Source organism: Hirundo rustica, chromosome 3, assembly GCF_015227805.2.
Source record: "Hirundo rustica isolate bHirRus1 chromosome 3, bHirRus1.pri.v3, whole genome shotgun sequence".
Lineage (NCBI taxonomy): Eukaryota > Metazoa > Chordata > Aves > Passeriformes > Hirundinidae > Hirundo > Hirundo rustica.
In genome coordinates, this window is record NC_053452.1 from 17,120,872 (window position 1) to 17,139,172 (window position 18,301).

An 18,301-nucleotide genomic window follows, 5' to 3' on the forward strand; every position below is an offset into this window, starting at 1 on the left:
ATTAAGCTTCTAATTTTTAGCTTATTTAAAAGATTTTTGCTATACTTTCCATTGCAGGTACTCTCAAATCATATGCCACATCAGTATGTACTAGACATGGTATAAAAATAACTAGCATGTGGTGCTATTTTTTCTTCTGCATTCGAAATATCCTTAAAATGGGTATGTATGTAGTATTCAGGTGCTATCACATTGTAGGGAATTGTCATCACTTAATCAACCTTCCTTAAAGAAGATAAATGCCTTGAACATTCTTGGACTGCTTCACATGATACCTCTTGTATCTGAAGTTAGGAAGAAGGATGGAATTTTCTTCACTAAAAGAGTAGTGAAGCACTGGCACAGGTTGCCCAGAGAAGCTGTGGATGCCCCATCCCTGGAAGTGTCCAAGGCCAGGCTGGATGGGGCTCTGAACAACCTGGTCTAGTGAAAGGTGTCCCTGCTCATGGCAAGGAGTTGGAACAAGATGATTTTTGAAGTCCCTTCCAACCCAAACCATTTTATGATTCTATGAAATTATCTCACTTCAACTTTTTTTTTCTTTGAATTCATGAGGGACTGTCTCCTCCTAGCTCTAAATTATGAGGTACAATCTTTATCTTACTCATGGATTCAAGAAACACCTCCTTTGAGCACTCAGTCTCTGAACAGGTGTTTCCGTCTCAAGATGTCTGAAAGAATTGGATTGTTTGTAATTTATTCCATAAATTATGTATGTCTTCTAATCTATAGAGGAATCTAATATTCCTGAGAGACAACAGATTTTTAAAGAATTGAGGAAGCTTTGTACTGCAGCTTTAAGATGATTTGGCTGAGGACTGAGACAGCCACAGGTGTGTTAACATTTGCGCTGCAGAGTTCAAAAGACAGTGGTGAAGTTGCTCCCACCTGAATGTAAAGCTGCTTAATGAAAAAGGTTTTTCTCTGTGCTGTAGTTACTGATATAAATGACTTAGGCTAAACTTGGGCATATGCTCTTGATACCATCCACTGAGAAACTCATGGGAACAAGTTTATTTATTTAATTAATTTTAAAAAATAATCTAATTGAATTTTTGAGCACGGGTTATCGACAGATTGTTTTTTTCCTTTGGTAAGATAATTCTGCTGTTCTGATTTCCCTTCTTTATACCTGTGTAACGTGTTCTCTTTAACTTCGATGCCCGGTGGAGATGCACTAACTGTGCTGTTCTCCTGAGGCCACCACAGGCTGGTGTGAGCGGCCCAGGAGGATGCAGAACAGTGGGAAGGATGGAGTGATGGGTAGGGAAGACCATAGGCCACTGCTGTGCTGGCTTCTGACACGTTAAACTGTCCTGTGTTTACCACTCTTAAATTGTCATCGAGTATTGAATGCCACTTGGACATTACATTTGTGCATAAAAGGATGAATAGAGATGGACAGAACCCTGGGAATTTTTCTGGGGAAGTAAATAGCTCTCCCTCTTTGATTGCCTTCACAGGAAATATTGCTTAATGTATATTTTAAAATACTGTAGGAGACAGGAAAAAATCCCTTGACAAGCTAACCCTGACCAAACAGTAAATTTATGCCATATGAGAATGCTAGAACATAATATATGTACCACTTTGAAGAAATTATTTTTAGAAAACTGTTGCGTTGTTGACATAGTAGGACCTGTTGCAACCTCACGTTCCATCCATTAGAATAAACTATGTTTATTCCTTTAGAATAAACTATTTAGAATAAACTGTGTTTTTTTCCTGAACAGTTGCTCAAAATTCTAGGGAACATTTTGCAAAAATAGACAGTGACTCTTGTTTTCTGACCAAATGGCAAAACTGCTAATTACTTCTGAAAACAAAATTCCTCTGGTGCTTAAAATGAAGAGTAACATTCTACGTCACTGAATAGCAGAATTGCTGCACAGCTCTATGCTGCTGTCATTTTTTTACCCTCTCAGTGGCCCTATGACAATGATAGATTAACTCCTCTTTATATTTTCAGGTATTCGAGAATGTGATTTCAAAGAAATGTAAGATTGTATTTATGTATGGGCTACTGCCTGACTTTAAGGTGGTGAAGTACTTTGCTGTGGAAGATGCTACATAAATAAATTTTAGAAATAGTAATGTCATGAACCCTGAACATTGTATTTGCAGACTGGATTTTATAGGGTCTGAGGTAATAATTATATAATTGTATACTTATTTCTGATAGGTTGGCCATCTTTTCACTCTGGAGTACTTGAAGGTTAAAGCTCAAAGGTATTTTATTGTAATTGCTTAAAAAGAAGCCCTCAGCAGGTAAACATGTGGCCAGACTTTCTGAAGCCCTGCAGAAAACAAAACAACCATGAATGAGTCTCATGTTTCTGTAAAGCTGAAATACAACCCGCCATATTGCCTGTTCTTTTGTTTCTCTTAGCGTTCCTTACAAGATCGTTTGTAGTAATTCTTCAGAAAGCAATGACAGAAAAAACCCAAAAGTTGCTGTGTTGCTCTGTGCCTGGTAAAGCCTCATTTGCTCTGGATTTGTGTGCGCATCCCTGTACGTGGTCCTTTCTTCACGCCAACTGCTCCTTTTTCCGTGTGTTCCCTTCTGTGTGACATTTCCTCCACAAAGCTCTTGCCGCTGCCTTGGCAAGAGGCGGCGTTGCTGTGGCTGCCCCTGGCCAGTGCCTGTGTCACCCGACGGACTCTGCATGCCGTGCTGAGAGCCCTGGCGCACAAACAGCCATGGACCCTGCCCTGGATTCTCCCTCATTCACATCTTGACTCTCAGAAGCTTCCCTTTACCCAGTTATTTTAAAGCTTCTGCTGGGCTGGACTATCTTTGAATCTCTTGTCCCTGATAAAATTTATTTGCAGGGGACAATAGCTTCAAAAATTCAGGGGAACAAACCGGTCAGTGGAGTGTGATTGCACAGAGCTTTTTTCCTTGAAGAACAACTGAAAATCAAGTAGGAAAGCTTGCTGAAGTTCAGATTTTGGCAGGAATGATGTGATGTGGATGACAGAAGGTAACAATGAACGATGAACTCCAGTTGGATCTTTCACTTTGCTAGTAAATGTGATGTGCTTTGGAAGTACAAAGAAAATACTGATCAGAAGCACTGGTAGGGGTTGCTCTAACATGGAATAGGTTGAAAGTAGCGCAAGTAAGAAAAATTGCTTCATTTTTTCTCAAAATATTAACTGTGAGCCAATAAAGCTTTATCATTTCTATGCAAACCTCTAATAGATAAATGAAGAATTTATTTATTTAATATGAGAGACTTTTGGAGTATTCATTTATTATTGTCTGGCACTAACTTAATTTGAGAGTACTTGAAGTCATAGAAGAACATGCATGTTTTTATCAGCGTGCTTTTATCACAAGTGAAATTAAAGGAAAAGTAAGTACTTAATATCAACTTTCAGCCCACAAACTAAAAATATTATTTTACTAAAAAAAATTGAATTAATTCATTTTATGCATAGCTTTTCAAGAGCAAAAGCAATTTAACTTCTTTAAAATATGTAACTCAAAAATTGAGGAGAAGTCTTAGCATAGTTTCTTTCTTCAGCTACTTCAAATGAAATTTTGAATCATGGTGCATCTAGAAAGTGCTGACTTTGAGCTTTTCCAGTTATTTTAGAGTGAGGCAAATGGGATTTGGAGAAAAATGGGAAAAATGTAATCAAATTATTTACCCAAGGTGGCACAGGGAAAAACAAACAAACAAACAAAACAAAACAAAAAATTAGGCCAGAATCCTTAAATTCTTGTATTTTTATGCAGTTTGATAATTGCTCTACAGAAGTAAAAGACTAAAATAAACTGTCAACTGTACCTGTCATCACCCCAAAGGACATGCTCTGAGAGGCTGCATGCAGTTAGCTGAAGGAGATGGGGGAAGAGAGGCAGGTTAGTGTGAGACCTGAGGAGACAGAGCACGAAGCAGCTCTGGAAATGTCCCACATCTTCCTCAATTCATAAACTGGCAGCTTTCCCTAAAAATAACTTTTTCTCCTTATTCATTTTTTACAGCAAATAGAAGCAGTGGGTTAAAATACTCCTAATAGGAATGATGAGCAAAAACTTGAGGAATAAATTTGCTTTGATTTAAATACAGTATAAGAAAGAAAATATTTGTTCCTAGAAAGAAACATTTGCTCAACTTTTCAGAGGGCTTGGTGACAGGGAACATTACCTGTGGCCAACCAAATTATGCGAGTGGCCTTTTGAGGCTGAAGCAAACTGAGTGCATTTCTAGGCCCCTTTTCAAGAGTTGCTTGATGGTATTTGTGTTGGTAGTTTGGAAGAAGAGGACATATGTTTCCTCTTTTTAAGGAAGTTTTTAGGCATCTTTCACATTTTTATATTATTCCACCTAAGACTGTTATAAACGAGCCAGTGGAACAGTAAGACATCTGCATAAGTTTTGCAGCACTGACAGTGCAGCCTGGGGTATTGATTAAGGGATTTTAAAGAGGTGTTTGTTGTGTAAATTTCCTCAAGTTGCAGAGGATATAAAAATGGGCTTCTAATTTCCTGGATCAGTTTTCTAACCTCTAGGTTTCATAGAATGGGGAGCATTGCATGTTCTGCCTTTTGTTTGCTCTGGTTCTGAGCAAGAGGATTTGCTCTGAATCTCTCCCCAGAAGTTTGGGCACTGGTGTCTGGCACAAGGAAACAGCAGTGGGCACTAAGGTCCTTACATTGGATGAGATGGCAGTCAGAGCATTTAATCATAAGTAATAAAAGAGTAAGAAACTGGAGTTTCTTCCAATGCCAAGATTACAGGAGGGGGAGGAAGGGCATCATTCCTACATTTTTTGTAGAGTGGAGGGTTATCCTACCCTTGCTTTCAGTATTTCATCACAGCACATTGACCTGCCTGACTTACTGTAAAAAATAATGTTTAATGCACAAAGACCTGTAGCTTTATAGTTGTTAGGAAAGGGAGAGAGAGGTGATTTTTCCAGATGACAATGATCGTTGTATTAGCTGGGAGCATTATTGTAGTTGTAAAATCCCATTACACTAGGGTCATGCAAAAGGGGAGGGGAACAGTCTCTGTTATATAAAACTTACAGTCCAGAGGCAAGGCAGGCATACAAATGTCAGGAAATAGCTGAACAGTGTTGGCCAGTGAGCTGATGTCCAGCTGTTCACACATTTCAGAAAGGCAGTGTAGTAAAGGGAAATTTGGAAGATGTTTTGCAGATGTTTACAGCGAGTTCTTTCCAAGTACTAAGAGGAAGTTTGAAGATGATTACTTCAAGGAGATGGGCACTGGAGGTCTTAGATTTTTCTTGCAGCATCATTTAGGTTTTACTCAGAGAACTTCAGTACCCTTTCACTCCTTGGTTATCCTTTGGTGCAAGTAGGAGTATTTTGCAAACACCAAGGAGTTCATTTTCATGCTCCCTCTGAAGTAAAGTGCTAGTGAGCAGACACACAGAGATAGTTTTTCTGAGTGCTCATTAACTGTGTGCAGTTTGAGATGCTTAAAACTTAGAATTTTTATTGTCAGACTGCTTAACATTATGTATATTTATATGGCACTTGTGTCTCAAAGCTCTGATTGACTTGATTTTCGGATTGCAAATTTTCTGAAGTGAAACCCAGACTTGGATATGTAGAAAATGAAGATGATCATACTTCTGTCCTTTGGAAACAATAATACATTATTTTAAGAACTTTTGTGATAAATTAATTTAAAACATTTTACTTGCATCATCCCAGAACCTGGAAAGGAACTCTTGATTTGGGTATTTTTTGTCAGAACACACTTGGTCATTGTTGTAATTTCTTAGAAGATAGTTCTTGAGCTAATACTGGTGCACCTAAGAGGTAGAATGTGGGGGTTTTTTGAGGAGCATTTAATAATTACCAGATTACTGTTGCCTCTTCAACCGTTCCAAGTCTGGCTCATGGCTCACTTTGCAAATTTTGCCATTGCAGTGAGAGTCTGCAAGGCAAGACTACCTTTGCTGATTCAGAATAGTCATTTGCACTGTTGAATGGAGTAGTAATTGAGCAGACAAAAACAGATACTCTGACCATGTGGTTAAAGACGTAATGTATCTGTCCAAGGGAAGATAAATTAAAGTTACATAGCCAAGTGTAATTTTAGTATTTCACACATTCTATAATTTTAGCAGTGCTCTTTGAAGTTGTAATGTTTTTGAAGTATATGTACATTTTGGCAATTTGGCAAGAATTAAATCTTTGGATCCTCTTTGCTGAATCAGTTGCTTGGCCACTGTGCAACAGCTTTCCTTTCCAACAAATCACATGGTCAGGAAATCTGTGCAGTGAATCTTAAGGCTTGCACGTATGAAAAGCAGACTCTTAGGCATGGAAACAGTAGGTCACAGGGAAAAAATATTTAGTATGGTAATATGTTATACCATTTATTAATTGGCAGACAAACCTTTAGGAGAAGCACCAGCATTTTGATAAATAAAGAGGTCATATAATTTAGGGGGGAAAAAGATGGGAGAATGTTGCACTACAGCAAAAAGGAAATCTCTCACTGCTGTTGCTTTGTTCACTTATGCTATTGTGTCTTTACAGGAAAAAATTATAAGGATTGTAAAAGGAAGGATTTATCTCTAAGCATCACTTCTGTTAAATGATTAAACAGCGATATGTTTTCCATTACTTTATGTCCCATCTCTGTTAAGCTTAACTGTGGACTCTTAAAAAAGATTTTTTCCTGCTTTAAAAAAAAAAAAAAGATTCCTTAAGTAGTGATTTTTTTCCATAGATCTGTTGTTAGGATTTTGTCTTTTAAGCGCCTGTAAAACTTCATAAATATGAGTTATTAAATAAGTTATTTGATTAAATTGATTTTTGCTGTGTTGCCCAGGAAACACTGCATATGTCCATTGGCTTTTGGCCCCAGGGGAGGCACAGCAGGACCCACAGTAAAGAACTAACTGACTGTAGCCAGCAAAGTCCATTTGACTGTTGACTGAGGCCGCTTGGAAGAGCCTCGTGCACATCACAGGAGAACGAACTGCCTCCTCTCCACCTGTCTCCAGAAGTTTTTGCTTTGTGTCCATGTCTTCCTTGCTTAGTGGCCTCTCTTAGCAACAGCCCTGGAAAGCCTTTGGTTTTCTCATGAGAAGTTTTTGATTACCAGAGGTTTGAAACACATTTGTCATGGGGTTTAGGCATGGTGCTTTCCAGCTGCCTTGCGTGTACTCTGTGTACAGCGGCAGGCACGTGCTGTGGCACTGAGATGCTTGGTCAAAAAGTCAAAATGGGGTAGGTATGTGCAGCACAGGTTGATGAATAAAACGTGGCGAGTTGAGAATGAAGATGTAAAATACCTTTTTAAGGTATTAGGTTAACTGCTTTCTTCTTTTTAATGTTTTCTTTCTGAAATAAGTTTAATGTGGTTAAACACTGATTTCAAGGCATTTCTGTTCATAATATCAAATCTACATTACTGTATGTTGTGCCTTTTGAGCTAAAATAATCCCAAAACACAATTGAGCCAATTAATATATTTTACTGTAGAATGGGTATTGAAGTGTACAGAGAACTATTACCACACTATTAATTTATAAATGTCAGATTGCATTTGATAAGTATGAAAGATCTGCTGATGATTTGCTAAAATTAAATGAGAGGGTAAAAAGGCTTTTCTTGCAATCCACGTGGCTCTTCCTCATACCCTGGTATGGCCGACTGAAAGCACACCTGTGTCTGCCTTCACATCCGTACTGTGTGAGCTGCTGTTGTACCGTTCCTGTCGTGTAATCATTCCATTTCATCCATGGTCTGCTTGCACAATAACAAAGTGGTGCTTCTCCTTCTCTCCTCAGCCAATACCAAAGCCCGCAGTAATGAATTTGCTGAGAAGAACGGACTTAAAAAGTACGAGTACGTCTTACACCCGCGAACGACTGGATTCACCTTTGTGGTTGAGCGTCTAAGGGAAGGTAATCCTGCTCTGTCCTTGTTTTTCCTTTAGAATGATTGTAACGTGGACAGATTTGAGAGAGTTGGTAACAGACACCAGTATCGTGAGGAGGTATGTAGTGAATGAAAGCAACTTTTGTGTTGTTTTGTTTTGAATATTTTAGCTTGTCCAACGGTATTACCTCAGAAAACTAATGGAAAAAATCCCAAGGAAGTTCAGCCTGTACCGTCCTCAACCCCAAGTGGGTGCTTGACACTGAACGCACAGGCATGTATGTCACTGCCCTCTCTGAAAAGGCTTCTGGGTTTAAGTCTGCAAGCTGAGTAGACTATTTGTTATGTTAAATGCACAAGGGGAATGCACAGCAGCATGGAAATGCAGCAAGTCACCTGCCCAGTGCTGCCAGATGTTTTGGGTGATGGTGACTCGGGGAAGTTGTATGAAATACAAATTGTGCTGCTTGGCAGGATGGTGGGCAAGAGAACGTGTGATACTTGCTTTTTATCCAGAAGTGGTCCAGTATTAATCCATCCCAGTATTAATCTAGGGGTCAGGGTTGAGTCCTTGAGAGTATGAAGATGTGATTGATACATTGAGTCTCGGAGCTGTTTTGGGAATGGGCGTTTTGATGAGGTTTGAGGCCATCAGGATGTGATCTTTAAATGGTACAGATGTGGCAGGGATTCAGGTACAGATGACTGAATATTTGCAGGATATATGGTTGAAGAAAATAAACATGTACAGTAGATACGAAGTGACTTTTTTATAGGCTGGTTCTTCAGGGAAAAGCAGTTCTAGATCTTTAACACATGCTGGTTATTTTGACTGCCAAAAGAAGAATGAGATTATTAAAAAGAATAGGGGCCTGCTGGTGTGGTTTTTTTGCTAGCTGGAATCTTTGCTTGGATTTTCGAAGCAGACCTGGCTTGCATTTTACCTGCTTCCTCCTAAGCAGATACCTAAAATCACTGCAAGCGCTTCAGAATTTTGTCCAGATGGACAATCCTGTGTATCTGTTTGACCCTATTAGTATTGCACATTCAGAGCTGGACACCATAGATTTTCAACTCTCTTGAATGTGTATTGCTCAGTTTGCTGTAGTAAAAAAAAATAGCCACATACACAATTTCAAAAGCTTGCTTTACTTAAAACTTCACAGCATTAAGTTAACCTAGTGCATAACAGTATTTCAAACCTGGAATAAATTTTCAGTTAAAGAAATGTTTTCCACTTGAAATATTAATAACTTTAAAAAATGTCTGTATTTGCTGCAGGAACAAGCTTTGTGGTTTACAGTAATTTTCTAATTTTATAAAAATGCTTTTCTCTTCCATTGCTCTATGAGCAATCTTTGCAAATTAGGCTGTTGGGTTATAAAAAAGGAAAATATTTGAGGCCAATTAACTGATTTTATGCAGTAGAAAGCTGGGGGAAAAAACAATAATAGTCCAGCCTTTGAAGTGGTTTTACATCTCCTTTTTATTTAAGGCAGGCAAATACTGTGTGAAATATTAATGTCCCTTTCGTGTTGAATTTACTAGATATTAGGTACTTTGATAGGCATCGTAAGCTATATATATTATATCTGTATGCTATTATGTAGTAAATTATGTGTGAGAAGGTAGTTCAAGTAGCATTTTAAAGTACTTTGCTATTGCTTGTTAATTTAAGAATTAGTTTTCAGCTGCTTCCAAGTGTGCGAAATGGGGACCGTTTGTGTTGAAGAGTGTCGGGTTTTTTTATGGATATATACAACCCAACTGTGGTTACTGGACTTAAATATTTCAGTATATTATATAGGTGTGCAAATCTATATCTATCTCTATCTTTTCATCTGTACAATATAGATATCAAGTTTGATATTCAGATGCAGTGGGCCCAGTTGGTACCTGGTGTTATTATGCAGCTCTGGTTTGAATTATAACTTAAACTGATAGAATGCCTTTTTTACCATCCTAATTTCTGATACTAAATAAATAAATAAATAGTAATAAATAAATAGCAGGACTGTCAAGGGATATAGGGTTAACCTGAGTCCCTATTTCTGAACTGTCTTAATGCTACAGTCATAGTAATAATCATAAAAACAGATTTATTTTCTTCTTTTACTCCTCATAACTGCAGACAAGCAGCGTGTGTGAGACGTTAGCATGCAAGAGGGAGTGGTGGAGATTTTTACATTGTGTTTACGCCTTGGAAAGTATTTTTGTACATAGATGACAACCTTATTGCCCTATAGTTCTCCTTTGAATACATTTTGGCTCGTGGCTGTTTTCCATTCCTGAGGCTCAAGTGTCTTTTCTTCAGGCCTGAGTGCATTATTTTGCTCCAAAAATAGGTTGATGAAAAGAGGGGGAAAATGTCATTAGAAGTTTAACTGCTTTTCAAACGTTGAAGAAACTAATTTAATTTGGCAAGAGGCCTGATTAATATGCACCACAAGCCGTAGCATGAAAGAATTACCTGTTATTATATAAAAATAACTATTAGCGACCCTTTTAAATAGGAAGTGAAGAGTCAGGTGAAAATAACCTTCAATAAAACTTTGCCTGTATCTGCACAAAGGAGTTTATTCCTGGAGGAATCACTGTCTTCACCCTGCGAGCATAAACCGAGCAGTTATCTGTTCTTTGCTTTCCATAGGTGGCAAAAAGCACTCAAACTCCCCTGGCTGGCTTCTTCCTCTTTTATGATCATTATTTCAACTACTTGGTCTCTTTGCCCCATAGATGCTTCTATGATGGTTTCTGAGTCACTGCTGAGATTTTGGGAGCTAAGAAAAAAAGATCTATATGATATCCACCAAAAGCAATAAAGGTTGTTTAGGTAACGCATCTCCTTGGCTTTTGAGTCATACTTTTTCTTTGCCCATTCTAGTTCTTCTGAGTGGTAGCTCCTCCCCCCTAAGCTGACTCTTCTAAACAGAAACCCACGTAGAAGCTGACTGGTTTTCCCTTTCATTGTGCTCAGGTGCCAAAACACTGAAAATATTACTTTATTTTTAAATGATCACATTATTGTGTTCTCATTCATTGAAACCTTAGAAACACCCAAGAGTAAACACAGACTATGAACATGCTTTAGATATATAATTAATAATATATATACTCAGGAGAATAAGGACGGCAGCTGTTGCTAGTTTCCAAGCAAAAGATACCGGGTTGGTTGACTATTGATGGAAAGCTAAGAGAAATAAAATAGGTGATTTGCTTCTTTCTGACTCTGTTCACTTGATCAGGTGAATCATTTGTCTTGTCTGAGCTGTAAGGAATCCTGATTTCAATTACTACCTGGTAAAAAAAACTACTAGAGAATTTTGCTGTATTTCTTTGAGGAACAAAGGTGAGCATTTTTTTGAAAGACAGAGTAAGAACATGTGAGTGAGCAACAGAAAGCGAACTTCAGGCTCTAAAATGAGGATTGGTCATTACTTTTTTAAATTCACCATCTCCTAAAATAATATCTAACACTTTTTTTTAAGTGTGAAATTTTGAGTGGGTGCTATGTATGGAGTAATTTTTGGCAGAACTTGGGTCAAGGTAGTTCATCTCCTTTTACAAAATGTGGGACTTTGAAAAGGGCAGAAATGCGAAGGAATTTAAATAAGACTTCTATAAAATCATGCCTTTAACAGTGTTAATTGAAAATTTTTGTGATTTATGTAATGTTCTTGAAGATCCAGTTTGTAAGATCCTTCTATAAGAGGTCAGAAGGTTACTCAGAAATGATGTATAGGTTTTCAGACCTGTTTGTATTTTCTAAAGTTTTTTTCCGAAGTGCCAAATGACATTGAAAGTTCAGCTGACTTGACTGCTTAGTTTCAAAGAGATGGAAAATAATTCTGGTTTGATTTGATTCAATATTGTCTGGTTTCATTGAATTACATATATTATCTTGGCATAATATCTGTAATTGTAGACAAATAGTCTGTCAAGAGAAAATAGCTGTTTACGAATGTTTTCTTAAAATTGCTTCATGGCTTGTAAGCATTTTGTCAGGACTAAATAAACCGTAAGTGTTAAGACAGAGCTAATGCTTTAAAGCATCATTAGAAAATTATTCATGCTTTTGTAGGCAAACATTTCTGCCAACATTAAATTTAAACTGACCTCTTTTTGACTCTTCCTCTACAGCCACCAACAGTCTTTAATAGCTGAGTACATTGGACTGATGTTCTCATTATGGAGTTTATATTTTACTGGTTGTATAGTATAATGACTAGTCAGAATTAGTTGTCTTATTATATTATATAGTGTTTCAGCTTTGAATTTATTTCTGGTTCATAATTAGCCAACTGAAAAAAATAGTGCATATAACATCTGCCAACTGCAGCATCCCAAAATAAACAAAGATACAAATTTAACATGCTTGCCTTCATTGCACATCCTTACTGATGGAAAGAAACTGATTCTCATCCTTTTTCCATGGTTGGTTCAGAGTTGATAGTTTTGCCGTAAAATTAATGTTTATACACACACAGTTGAAACTAGTCTGTATCTTCTAATGTTCATACCTCGGTTTTACAGTTGCTTCAGTAATTACATGTAGCTATTCCAGCCTGATTCATTGCTAGGGCAGGAAGGTTTTCTTTAGGTGTTCAGTCCTGGTTATCTCTCTATAAAATGATGTAAAATGTTTTAATCCTGGGATGCTTATTGACTGTTACATAGATTCATTAGTGGCGTAGATTCAGATTTTCTGGGAGTTAGAGTATCCAGATATGAACATTTATGTACTGAACTCTTCATGGCATTTACTTGGGTTGTGGTGCAATTTGCTTACACGGCACTTTTGAGCTAATAACGTAGGGAGACAGTTTGTGATTTGCAGATCTATGTAGTAGACAGCCAGTTGGAGATGGTGAATCAAAGTTCCTGAAAGCTGACGCATGGTTTGTGTCTCCCTCGCTGTGGTGTGAAGTAACCACGGTTAGGCAGCAGGTCTTTGTGAGCAGTGCCTAGACATCCTTGCTGAGCACCAGGAATATTTATTAATGAAACCCTTCAGCTTGAGGTAGCCAGAGTTGATGAGCTCCCAGAGCTTTTTTCTTACTCCGACTTTGAAAGAGCAGCAGGAGGGTGCTTGTATGAGTTGATACAATGTCAGTGAGAAATACTTACCAGGAGGCTGCCAAGGGCTTGTCTTCTGGTGTTGGTGACAGTTATGTCCAAAGCACCTACAGCTTACAAGACTGGTACCATTCATTCTTTCAAACATCAGTCAAAATAATACCAATTCCTAAGTGTGTTATGTTTTTTAAAGCGAAAATTGATGCAAGTGTGAAATTCAGGTCTATTCATTGACTGAAATGTTCAGGCTGTGTTAAGTGGGATGTATGAATTAATTAATGTACATATTAAATAAACTGCTTTTTATTTTGATTACTTAGTTTCTTTCCTCTTCACATATATATTGGGTGAGGCATGTGGGTCTCCATCACAGAAGTGCCTGCTGAATTACCTGCAGAGGTTTTATGTGCTCAAACAGAACTATAGCAGGACTGCAGCAGTTTCCAGGTTTGTGCATAATTTTTCTTGTGTGTAACAAAGGTACAGGACGTAGAAAGGCCCCACATCAAATGACAGAGAAGGTTAGATTTGTTGTTCTAACGAAATTTAGCCTCCCTCTTTGCAACTGAACAAATTTCTGACTCCTAGAATTATATGTCGGGCCCACTGCCAAAATTTCTGTGGGTTTTGGCGAGGCCAGAGCTTGCATGCTGACCAGCACTGCCATCTCTCAGAGCAGCTCTTGCCTGTTTGTGCTGGTTGCTCCGTTGTGTAAACTAAAACCAGTCTGGCTTTGAAATAGGAAAGCATAAGTGTCCACACCAGCCTTAGCTTTGGGTCCTCAATCAACTCATTTCACCCGTATGTCCATCGGATTTGCAGAGATTAAACAGCAGCTCTAAACCATCATTCCTTAATGCAAGGAAATTCTTTCTTCACGATTTCTTTTTCCTCTGTGCATGTGTTCCTCGCAGAGTCATGTTACTAAGTAGACTGATACTCTGAAATTACTGAGCTATTGTGAAAGAGCTTTGAGCAAGTTTTTAGCTGAAAATGCAGTATTAGAGCTTCACTGACTGCTGTAATTGATCTTGTCCTTTTATGAGAATTGGATCCTGTGCATTAAATAGCATAGCCTTTGATACAGAAATATCAGTATGTAAATTGAAGCTTGCATGCTTTTTATGCATTTTGTGTGTCAGTAAAAAATTCATAACATTAGTTATAAAAAAAAAATAAAATAAAAAAGCAGAGACCTTGTACAAAAGCACGCTTTTATCACTGGGCATGTCTGTGAAATTCAGCAAAGCAGAAAATCGGATGCAGGCTGTTGTGCTTTATTGCAGACGCTGACAGTTGACTCTGGAACATGGGAAAGGGCAGCTCGACTTTTTCCAGAATCATGTTAACCGCTGATGATTACCATGTTTTGCAGACATCTGCGTGTATTGGCTGTGATGTACTTCTCAGAACGAGCACCGGCTTTCTGTTAGATATTTTCTGGCCTTTGGTACATGTTGAAGTTTCTGTTTCTCTTCTTTCATGTCTTACTGGAGCAACATTTTATACTGCTCACCCCACCTCTGTGGAAAACAGTCCATTGTTTCAGTCCTCCTGGGAAGGATTTGCTTTTTTCTAACCACTCTTTTCTGTCATCCCCCATCCTTTCCTCTTTCTACCCCCACTGCTATTGAGATGGGTGCACAGCCTTTCCCTGGAGGGTTTATGGTGTAAGAACCACTGCCCATTTAATGTTTGCAGGGTGACATGTAGCTGTTTGTGTCACCACACATCTGTGGTATTCATCGGAAATATTTCAGTTTTTACATTCTCAAGCCTCTCAACGTCCACCTACTGCAGTAATTCCCTTGCAGGCTCTCACGTGTGTGTCATGGCTTGTGACAAGCAGATACACCATGCAGTGGGTCATTTTCCATTCACCTCCTCACAGGTTATTAATAGTTGCAGTGGTAACCATACGAAAAAGTTATCGTTTGCCAGCAGTTACCCCACAGTGGTATTAGAGCTTTCCACTGTTTTCCCTTGACTCAGAATACACAGTATCTGTGGTAACGATGTGGTAATGTTTGGCGTAATGTTTGAGTGTGGACTTTTTTAATTGCTTCAACTGGAGGCCTGGAACAATGTTAGCTCATCAGATTGCATATGTAAAAATGAAGCGTGGCCACAGATGAGTTCAGGAAAAATGATTTTTCAGGAAAAACTAGAATTATTTTTTTCAGAATTATGAAAATGTTCCTGCCCTTTGATTTTAATCTAATGTTTAACCCCTCTTGAAGATTTTTTTAAGAACGGTTTTACTAGTTGTTAATGTGCTTTGACTAGGTAGTGGACCAGGAATGTGAGTAACAAGGTGTATCTGCTGGTCTAGACTGGGTCAGCATCTCTCTGGGTGTTTTGAAAGGTCGCTCATCAATTTGAGTGTTCCAAATACTGAGCTTTCTGGTTGTTTTTAAGGACTTACTACAGACAATAGGTGAGCCTGAGGTAAAGTACAAGTTCATTAATTACTGCTTATTCTTGTCAGCTAATGATCCAAGAATTTGCAGGTGATGTTGCTTGGGTTGGTAGCATTTTTAATTATTGCTGAAGTTGAAATTAATTCCTATAAACAGAGGAATAGTATTGGCATCAATTTGTTTCACATGCTATTACCAGATGCTTCACACAGCTTATCCGTTTCTCAGTTGTTTATTAGTAAGGCAGATAATTGCTTCAAGCAGTCTTGAGTAGAGAGGGACCTAAACATATTTTTTCCATACTCTATTTTTTTTTTTTTAACTGCTTTAGTTTCTGTTAGGAGATGATGTTTCTTGATGTGTTTTATTAGAAAAATAGCAGCATTTACAGGTTGAATAGACTAATCCCAGATCAAGACTCCTATTGTACAGGAGATTCTCAGGCATATTTTTTGGATTCTCCACTCTTCCACTTTTTGCAGATGCTAGCTGTTTTTACTTCCAGCTGTGTTAAGGTTGCTGCAAATGTGTTTTGTGTATTCCTGATAACCACTTTTCTGTATGAGTAATTACTGGCAGGGGAAAAGGTCCATGGAGTATCATTTCAGTTACTGGAAATGCTGGAATCCTCAAACTGTTCAGATATAGCCTCCAAATCTGTAAGAAAGTAATAAAACTTTGAATCTCATCTACTTGCAAAATATGCTGCTTAAGTATCATTAAACCTTAAGTAGTTTGTTTCTTTCATTCCTTTCTGCTGTTGCAGCTTCAGCTCCCTTCCCTTTGCCCTCCTCCCAGTCCCCTGCCACTATTTTCAGGATATAAAAAATGAGCCCAGCATCAGACTTTTCCAAGCTGACTAAGAGCCCTGAGTTTAGCAATTGTTTGCAAGGCTCTGCTCCAGAGATGTTGTGAGCAGTGCCACAACCATGAATCCTGGATGTTGCTATGGGACTGATACTGAAAAACGAAAAACATCAGAGGGCAGAGGAGCTTGGGAAAAATTGTAGTAGAGCATAAATGCTTTTTAAAATAGATTTTTATCAAAACATAAATTCAGCATAAATTCAACTCTACACCTCATTCATCACTTTATATGTAATCTGAAATATTCCTCTCTTTGGGACTTATTTTGTCAACCTTTTTCTGAACTGCAGGATTTTGGAGGGCAGGAAATAAGGTCTTGGCTCTCTGTGTTCTCAGTAAATGCTGGTGGGATATAGGAAGGGTTTCCCCTTATTACCTGTGTGCTGTGCCAGTAATTTGAAGTGCAACATCCATTAAGTTTTGTAATGAAGCTATAGCTACAGCTATAGGGTTTGAATATATTTTCCCATAAATTCATTTATTTGTAGAATGGTGACCAGTTAACATCTGGAGAACTCTTTTAATATACATTCAAGTCCGCAGTGTCTCTTCTCTAACTCTATTTCATACCATTAAAAATAAGTAATATCTTAAAAGTAAGCGTCTCTGAAATGCCTATCATCTATATTTAGACTTATGCAAAACTGTCATTTTTGTTTGCATAATAGTCATTGTTGCCCTTGCAGTCTAACAATAAAAAATAAATGCTCTTGATGATTGAAAAATAATTCCAGAAGCAGGGACCTGAACAGGGCTTCTCCTGGTCCTTCACTGCACTGCTCTGAAAGGAGCCTTCCTGACCTGATGGATTCTGGCATGGCAGACAGTAAGGACATCTATTAGGAGAAAAGAAGAGCATGCACAATAAATAAAAAGAAGAGAGGCATTTTCAAAATGCTTCAGAGACTTTGGAATTTGTGAGTAGTGACACGTTTGCGTTGCCTGGACGTTGCTATGGGTACTGACGTTTAAAAGCCAAACGGAGAGGGCAAATCTTAGGGACATAAGTCCCATTTAAGATCCTTTAAGAATTAGTGTTCTTTTAAATTTGCTTGGATGCTTTTGAAAAATCATCCCTCAAAAGGATTCTTTGTCGAAGTGCTCTGCAAGTTCATCCTGTCAGCAGCACCACTGTGATTTAACCAGTCGACTTCTGCCTTCACTTATCCAAAAAGCATTCCTACCAACAGACCCGAAAGCTCCCTGCCATTCTTCATCAGCCCTTTGCATGCCTGCTCTTGTAGCTGGTATCAGAGAATTAAATGAAATATATGCTCAGCAACTCTGTGACTCTTCTTTCCTCCCCCTTGCTCACACCCTGCCTGTGAGGCCTGTGTATTTTTGAGGCAGGTGTTTTGTTTTGGTATGGCTGAAACACCCATCTCACTGGTGTATAAGCTTTGTTGAAGCAGGTATCAGTTCAGCCACAGCTGTCTCAAACGGTGCACTCTGCATGCCCACAGCATTGCAAATATTTAATAAACCTGTTAATAATACATTCCAAACCATAGAGGCTGTGGAGATTCATCAAGATTTATGCTCCCTGTGGTGCTGACAAATTCAGTTGACATTACACACCGAGACACACACATAAGCATGCGCTCAATGTTAAAATTTATACATAATTTCTGATTTTTAATAACAGTGTTGTATATTAGGATAGAACATTTTCAAAGGATTATGCTCTTCCTTGAAGGGATAAATTCACTTGACTTTGGGTCTTGTGACTCTCTGTATTCTGGCCCATGTAATCAACCCAGCAGCATATTCTTCTTCATGTCTTCTTGTTTAAACAGAAGTGGGCAGCACAGAATTCATTAAAACTGAACAGCCAAAATGCTGATAGAATATAATGTGACTTAAATGGTGGGGTTTCTTCCTTTAAGGTGTGGTATGTTGTGTACATACAGAGCTGTGTATATGTATATAGAGGAGTTTCAGGGGCTGATTTCCATCTTTCTTGGCAAACTGTCTAGGACAAGGATCATATTGAAAAAATCCCATTAACACAATTACAGAAAACAAATCTTACTTAGCCTTTGTGAATTTATGCATAGGG

The 18,301-nt window shown here is 38.2% G+C and overlaps 1 protein-coding gene across 4 annotated transcripts in view; it reads left to right on the forward strand.

Annotated features, from left to right (window-relative positions):
* Positions 1–18,301, forward strand: part of LCLAT1 (lysocardiolipin acyltransferase 1) — a 113,906-nt gene that overhangs the window by 53,552 nt on the left and 42,053 nt on the right. For all 4 annotated transcript variants that reach the window (XM_040059786.2, XM_040059789.2, XM_040059787.2 and 1 more), the window contains one exon: positions 7,789–7,905. In XM_040059786.2, coding sequence (XP_039915720.1) covers positions 7,789–7,905 — 117 coding nt within the window. The remainder of the gene's footprint in view (positions 1–7,788; positions 7,906–18,301) is intronic.